This window comes from Rhipicephalus sanguineus, chromosome 1 (assembly GCF_013339695.2).
Source record: "Rhipicephalus sanguineus isolate Rsan-2018 chromosome 1, BIME_Rsan_1.4, whole genome shotgun sequence".
Classification (NCBI taxonomy): domain Eukaryota; kingdom Metazoa; phylum Arthropoda; class Arachnida; order Ixodida; family Ixodidae; genus Rhipicephalus; species Rhipicephalus sanguineus.
In genome coordinates, this window is record NC_051176.1 from 49676494 (window position 1) to 49684785 (window position 8292).

General features: G+C 51.2%; 1 protein-coding gene across 1 annotated transcript; it reads right to left on the bottom strand.

Moving 5' to 3' along the window:
• Nucleotides 1-1079: 1079 nt before the first annotated feature.
• Nucleotides 1080-3639, bottom strand: LOC119386476 (uncharacterized). Its single transcript, XM_037653779.1, has 3 exons — nucleotides 3425-3639; nucleotides 1249-1756; nucleotides 1080-1097 (listed from the first exon to the last, which is right to left on the bottom strand). The coding sequence occupies exons 1-3, from the start codon at nucleotides 3637-3639 to the stop codon at nucleotides 1080-1082; spliced, it is 741 nt and encodes a 246-aa protein (XP_037509707.1).
• Nucleotides 3640-8292: the final 4653 nt, after the last annotated feature.

Genomic DNA, 8292 nt, shown 5'->3' on the forward strand with positions numbered 1-8292 from the left:
TTTCAGTATAAGCTCTTGGCAAATGCTGCTTTCGAAAATCGTCTTTCAGACAGTCAATAACCGAGTCTCAGTCAAGCAAACGTAACGGTGACAAAACAATTTTTTGCGCATCACTGGCATGCGCTCTCTGGAATTGGGCTAGCAGACGACGCGCGAGCGTCTCGATCAAATAACCGCGAAAGAGACATGCCTTCGAAATGGGCTGGTTGCCCAGAACGACCAGTGCTTCATGATTCCAGTTTACAAGTTTTCATTATACTTTAGACAACGCGAATACAGCCGTAAACTGAACCATATAGCAGCTTCGAATGCAGCCACAGCATTCGTTTCCGCGAGCGACGACGCGACGGCTGGTATACTACGGTGGCGGCGCCCGGCGGCTAAAAGCCGCACTAACGCCGACGGTCGGTTCCCATTGCGCTCCGCTCCTTCGCCCAGGCACAGAAAAATAGAGGAGGCGCTGGAAGGTGTTAATCTTGCAGATATGCGATTTCCTTGTCAAGTAACTGGATGAACGGTGAACTAATGCATGAAGGCCCCCGCTTGGTAATGGTGAATGCCTCAATAATCTCGCGCGTGCGCTGGTGCGGATGCTTTTTGATAACGGTGGCTTGATGAAAATTTGGAATGCAATTACATGATCTGCAATGTAGCGCCAAGTTGCTGCCTTGCCTATGCTTGACATTGTTTGCGTGCTTCCTGAGGCGATCATCAAGGCAGCGTCCCGTCTGCCCGACGTAGGAGCGGCCGCAGCTCAGAGGGATGTTATAAACGACTCCCTTGATGCAAGTGGTAACGGGCGTCGGGTGTTTTTTCCTCGCATGCATTTTTGAAAGGTTCTTCTTGGTTGACCTTCCTGCATAAGGCGTTGAGCTTTCCTGGGGCCGAGAAGACAACTGGAACTCCAGCCCTGCCTGCTGCCTTCTTTAATTTGTGGGATACTCCATGCACATATGGAATGACAGCCAGCTTTGAATTATCGATCTGAGTGGTCTTGGCGGGTCTTTTTCTTCCTCTAATCTCCACTAAGATGTCCTCCCCTAGCGCAACTAGGAGGCACCTCAGGAAGCCTGCCCGCATCAGCCGTTGTACTTGACCTTGAAAAGCCATTTCAGTCTCGTGCGTGCATGACCTTTGTAGTGCATTGCCGAGAACCGATTTGGCGATTCCCCTCTTCACAATCCTTGAGTGCGCTGATGAGAATGGCAGGAGGCTTTTGGCAGAGCGAGGTGCATATCTCCAGCATACATGTTCATTTTTGAAAAACAGAAGCAGGTCAAGAAACCGCAATGTGCCATCCTCCGGAAGCTCCTTGGTGAGCGTGAGGCCCTCCATTGTTTTTCCAAAGATCCCGTAGACATTCCGTACCATTGTATCAAAGCCGTTGTCGTCCGCGTCAATGAAGACTAGGTAGTCATCGACGTACCTCAACACCTTGACGTGGCCCTTCAGAAGGTTTCCTTGAATGTCACGGTCGTAGCGGGCGATCGACAAGTCGCTTAGTACAGGTGCAAGGCAGGAGCCGATGCACACTCCTTCGTTCTGGAGGTACATCTTCCCTGCAAACTGGACTACATAGGAGCGCAAGTACATTAGCAGGTCGAGAAATCTGTCCACACTTGTTCCGCACTCATTTTGGAAACGCACAACCCCGTACGTTTCGATGCCTTCATTTACGACTTCGAGTAGATGCGAGTGTGGCAAGGAGTAATGCAAGTCGTTCACGTCGATGGAGAAGGCGAGCATCCCGCTGTGCCTGGGGAGCTTAAAAATCCGAACACAGCCGTTGGACTGCGGACCAGGTAGGGATCATCTACTTCAAGTAGGCCGAGACACTTCTGCAGGAAGTTAGCCAGCGGTTTTGTAGCGTTAGCTACACTTGCCTAGCCAGAGCAGGTTTCGCGGGGGTCATCATGAGCCGTGCTGCGCATGCGCGCGCGACTCCCCGCTGCTGCTCTGCGCATTCGAGAGGGGTGACGTCGTAGCCATGGCGCGCGCAGCTATTAGATGCGAAGTATCTTAAGGCCGAGCTCAATCCGGTGGTGGTGTGCGGCGCGACCACAATTACTGCGCATGCGCATACCCTCTCCACACACCTCCTCTCCACTCCCCCTCACCATTCCCCCTGTCATCTACCCTCTCCCCTCCCTCTCTCATTACCCTCTCCACTTTCCCTCTCCCTCCCCTTTTCCACTCTTCCTCTGAAACGCGGGCTAGACATGCTGAAATTCTTTCCTGCGCAACGCCGCGATGAGCTCGAACGCATGCGCGTCCCCTCCCCTTCTCTCTCCTCTCCTACGCTGCCCCCTCTCGCCCGCCTGTCGACCGCGTTCACCGCTCGCCCTGTGAGAATTAACGGCCAGGCTAGATGGAAGATACGACGCGCGTAGCGTCGCTCTTCGCGTTCCACGACGGGAACTCGGTAGCATGCCCAACGAACGCCAACGGAACGCGATCGTGCAAGTGCTCCGACTTCGCATCTACTCACGGTCCCCTTTAACGGGAGATGGTGTATTCGCCTTCGCTGTGCAGTCGCCGTCTGACAGTGCGCTGGTGCCGTTTGATAGCGCCTCTGACTGGCGTTTGCAGGTGGGTAACGCCATGGAGAAGGAGAGCGCAAGTGCTGCTCAACGGCGCAGAAGAGCCGAGAAGCTTATGTCATCGGATCCCGAAGTAGTTGCCTTGCAATTAGCGCTTCAGCGTAAGAAGGAACAGAGGAACGCTAAACGTGCTGCGGAAATCTGGAAAGCTCAGAATAATCATCTGAACCTTTGCTAACGCTACGTATATCCTGGCATAGCCGAGCTAAGCCACTGCAATTTTTTGCCAGGCGCCTCTCTCTGACATAAGCGCTCTAAACCGACAGTGTCTTTGCCGAAAAGAAGAGCTCCAGGTTCTGTCCGCCCTTCTTCTTGATCACTGTGGCAAGCTTCTGCAGTCCAGCTTTTTCGCACAGTTTCAAGGCTTCTTTCTTCGCCTTACTAGCGAGCTTCTCTTCAACTTCGTGAAAATTGGCTGCAATGGCGGCGTCGGCTTTCCTTTTGTAAACCGCTGCAAGCATGACGACAAATCCACCCTGTTTGTCTGAAACAAGTATTTTGGTTTTTGTTGCAAATGCAGCGCGACCGAACTCATAAAAACGCCGATTGAGTTGATTTTCCACTCAAGATCACGGACTCGACACAACGCTGACAAGCGCCTTTTCTTTATTACGTCACAGAGAAAAAAGAGAAAAACGGCAGCGGCGAACTTCCGGGTACGTGGCACCATCTGGTGACAGTCCATTACACCCCCAACACTCCCCCTTAATGGACTGTCATTTTGTCGATATTTGACGCCCAAGCTCTCGCAGTGCTTCAAAGTCATTTTTACACTCAAGGGCTTGGTGAAGAGGTCGGCGGAGTTGCTTGGCGACTCAACGTACCGAAGTTGCAGCCTTTCCTCTTCAACCTTTTCTCGAAGGAAATGATACTTGAGATCAATGTGCTTGCTTCTGTCTGATGTGATCTGATTCTTCGCTAGCACAATGTCACCCTGGTTGTCCACTAGCAAGACCTGTGGCTCGTGCATAAATTCCTGCGCGTGCAGCTCTTTCATGAAACTTTGGAGCCACAGCGCTTCTTTAGCAGCGTGGCACATGGCTATTTACTCTGCTTCGACAGTCGACAACGCGGTAATTTGCTGCTTCTTGTCGCTCCAGCCAGTGTGAATATGTACCCGTTGAGTGATTTTCTGTCATTTTCGTCACTGGCCCAGTCTGCGTCGCAATATGCCTCCACGGGCTTCCCGGTTATTTTTTAAGTGAGTGCGTAACTCTTCGTCTGCTTTACATAGCGGAGAATGTGCTTCACGCCACTCCAATATTCTGTGGGATGCTCATTGAACTGGCTCATATGGGTAGTGGCAAAGGCCAAGTCGGGCCTTGTACCTCCGACGAGGTAAAGCAATGCACCGATTGCCTTTCTGTACTTCCTTGGGAGGTCCTCTCTTGTTGGGTTATCATCGTTGTCTCTGGTACTTGCGTCCAGGATCCAAAGGAGATGACGCTGTTTTTGCGTCTGCTATGCCAAACGTCTCCAGTGTATCCTCAGCATAGGCCGCCTGGTCAAGCGTCAGCCTTCCGTCCCTTTCCTTTTTCATTCGTATGGAAAGGATGTGTCTGGCTTCACCATGTCCTTTGCATCAAACTTTTCACCCAAGCGGCTCTTGAAATTGGCAATCTCCTTTTCATCTTCTGCTATGATCAGCAAGTCATCCATGTAGACGCCTACAATGAGCTTCTTCATACTGATATAGACGCAGGGGTCTGCTTTTGATTTAGTCATCCCATCTGACTTCAGCAGTTTGTCCAATGTGAAGTTCCACTCTCTTCCAGACTGCCGTAGCCCATAGAGGCTCTTCTTCAAAAGGCAGACTTCATCCTTGTCATAGTCACCGAAAGGTTGCGGTTCTTCCATGTATGTAGTCTCTTTCAGCGTACCGTTTAAGTACGCTGCCGTGATGTCGACCTGGTGAATCTTCCAATTTCTCTCAACCGCTATGGCTAACAGTGTTCTGATAGATTTCAATTTCACCACAGGAGAGAAGGTTTCTTTGTAGTCGGTACCTTCCACTCAAGAGTACCCGCATGCAACCAGCCGAGCCTTGTAACGCTGTAGGTGACCATTTTCGTCGTACTTCTTGCGAAACACCCACTTGCATTTAATGATTTTTCTGTCTTGCGGTCGTGGCACCAATTCCCACGTGTTAGATGCTTCGAGGCTATCCAGTTCACTTTGTATAGCTGCATTCCATTCCTCCTTGTCTGGTGCGGGCTTCATGCAGCGTCTCTGGATCAGTCTGGTTGGTTTGCTTAGCCACGGCCGCTGGATAAAAAGCGCACGGGTACGGCCTGCCGCGTGCTCCGAAACCGGCGTGACGGGCCTAGTTTACCGGGCCACCGCCGCGGCGCCACCGGGGGGCGGGGGGGGGGGGGCGGGTTTCGTGGACGCCCTCGGGATCACATGCGCGGCGCGCTTACGTCAGTTATGCTTGAGCGCGTGCGTCTTCATGTGAAGCCCGAAATCTTCTAAAATTTATCTAGCGTGTACACATCAGTTAATTACCGATATTTCTTGCACATTCTTGCAGCGCTTGGGAATTTTTGTTCTTTCCTTGCCGAAGATGCATCTTCGCGCACCGATCGCTTTTTGCGGAAGTAATCGCATGGGCATATTTTTCTGGTATCCTAGAATACCACAACTAACCAACCTGGAGGCGTTGCACCTTTCCTAATGCATCGAAGTTCTTTATTTTGGCTCTGAGTATGTTGCTTCAGATTTAATCATTTCATTTCAGAAAAGTGATCTCAGAAACTGCAGCGGCCACTGTTTATTTGACACTAAATTAGATAAACATCTTCCTTCCTCCAAACATGTTTATAGTACACATACGGTACGGTATCGCATGCAACTGCCATGAAATAATGCTTATCATATGTGCGACCATCTCATAGAAGGAGATTCGAGTCACTTTGAAATTTCAGTGACTACATCTTCAATACTGACAATTGGGCGAGCTGTTACGGATTAATTAATATGAAAACGGTCAGACGGAAAGAGTGACGAAAAGGGTGAAAAACACATGAACACAACTGCTTGCATTCCTGCGCTTTTCAGTATTTCTGTCTCTTCCCGTTACGCCGTTTTCATGATCGTGTAACGAATTCAACAGTGAACGTAAAATCTGGACAAAATGTGAGAAGTTATTTTATTTATTATGAATTAAGGGCTCATCCCTGCTAGCTGCAAACGGCGACTTGTTGCAAACGTTGTTAAAATCCAGCGGCCGTGACACCACCTTCCCGTTTTCTCTTATCTCTCGTTTTTTTTTTAGTTCCCACCGTTCAGCCCGCGGCACCTTACGAACGCTGTCGCGTTGCGGTGGCGTGCGTTGCCCCGCAATGCCGTGTGGTACTGATGTTGGTTGCCGTGAAAAGCACGTGTATCCCTTTTATTCAGAGAGTTGGGTTGTCTGTGGTCATTAGCGGTACGGGGCACAGACTCAAACTTCAGCAAAACATGCGGACACAAAAAAAAGTGCAGTAAAGCTGCTGCTGGGCAACGACAAGATTTCATTTCAAACAAATATACGTGGCAGCCAACACACACATTGCGAGCCACTCACAGGGACAAAGTTAAGGTGGGTCGCTTTTGACAGCTATACGGCAAACAACAAAAAAGAAGGGGGGGGGGGACGATTCTTATACTCGTCTCTGTTTTCTTCTTATTTTTTATTATTTTGTTATGCCTCCAGCTTGTGAGCCCAAATTTTGCCTTCCCACGTCTACTCCGCTGTACAGGCACTGGCGAATCTTCGTTGCACACCAACGTAATTGACTTCAAGCAGTCTTCGTCATGTGGTTCTGTCATCTATTACTGTTGTTAAGCTGTTTATTGGACAGCACTCGGCGACAATGAGCTATGGCGAAAGTCAACGCAAGGGCACGGGCTCCGAGCGCGAGCGGCGTTTAGAAGAGGACGACCCACTAGGAGCCGCTGGAGAGCGCAACCGTTAAACAGTACCAATTGCTTCGCCACAATTACCCCGGGTACGAAAAGGGAGCCGTCCGGCGACCTAACAGCTCGTCACTATGTGTGGGTCATAGTAGGCCTTGAGGCGCTCCACGTTGATGATGTCACGCCCTTGACGGCGCATGTCCGAAGCTGGTTCGATGGGTTCGATCAGGTAGTTGACCGGGGATGTTCGCTCGACGACCCGGTAGGGGCCTTCGTATTTCGGCAGTAGTTTTGACGAGAGACCAGTTGCAGTGGTAGGCACCGAGAGCCATACGAGCGCTCCGGGGAGGAACATGGACTCAGAAGTGGTGGTGCCACCGCGAAGGCTCTTCTGACGCTCTTGTTCGTGCGTTGTAAAGGTCTTCGCAAGCTCGCGACACTCTTCAGCAAGCCTGGCTGTGTCAGAAATAGGCGCACATTCAGATCGATCCGGCTTGTAGGGAAGGATTGTGTCAATGGTGTGCGACGGGTGCCTTCCGTACAACAGGAAAAAGGGTGAAAAACCAGTAGTGCTTTGAGGGGCGGTATTATAGGCGTAGGTGACGAAGGGCAGAATGGCATCCCAATTTGTGTGATCGGCGGCGACGTACATTGAGAGCATGTCGCCGAGCGTGCAGTTAAAGCGTTCGGTTAGGCCATTCGTCTGCGGGTGGTAAGCAGTAGTTTTGCGGTGAACAGCATGGCACTCTTTGAGAATGGCTTCGACGACCTCCGATAAGAAGACACGGCCTCGATCGCTGAGAAGCTCCTGGGGTGGACCGTGACGCAGCATGAATCGGTGTAGCAGGAAGGAGGCAACATCGCGCGCTGTAGCCGCTGGGAGGGCAGCGGTTTCGGCGTATCGCGTTAGATGGTCGACGGCGACGATGGCCCAACGGTTACCAGCCGACGTCAGAGGAAGTGGTCCATATAAATCGATACCCATGCGCCCAAACGGACGGTTAGGGCAAGGTAATGGTTGCTCCAGGGGCATCGAATGGGAGCACAGCACTCTCCACCAAATTGTTAAGCTGTTTATTGGACAGCACTCGGCGACAATGAGCTATGGCGACAGTCAAGGCAAAGGCACGGGCTCCGAGCGCGAGCGGCGTTTAGAAGAGGACGACCCACTAGGAGCCGCTGGAGAGCGCAACCGTTAAACAGTACCAATTGCTTCGCCACACTGTTTATTTTTTCTATTATACATTTTCTACAAAGGCAGCCGTGCTCGCTCCAACAAAGGTACGTACTTGACTGTCCTAGAGCAGCCGTGGCTTTGCGTGCTACTATAGTATACTTGTGCAAATATAAAAACGTGGTTGTCACTTGACCCGGCCGCCTCGAAAAAAACCGGGTAAGCGGTTGTCACGCATGAATATATATTCTGGGGTCCGCCGTCCACTCCAAGGAATGGGCGCTCAGCGGGATTAACTAAAAAGCATTTATTAGTAGCAAGACGGCATTAAAGAAAACGTTACAGCGTCAAGGGCAAACAAAACAAACTCAACACCCAGTTCGATGCAAAACTTCCGCGCCGGCCCAGCTAACCCTGGCCCCGGCGGACCGCACTCCGCCACACGCGCACACTAGACGACAGTTCGCCGGCCACTCCTCCTTGGCCGCTCGCCGTGCCTGGTTATAAAGAATGTCCACATCCGGGAGCATGCGCAGTAGTCCCCGCTGTCGCTTCGTATCACCGCCGGTGTGGAGGAGGGGGAGGGTTATCAGCAATCCCCACTATATATATATATATATA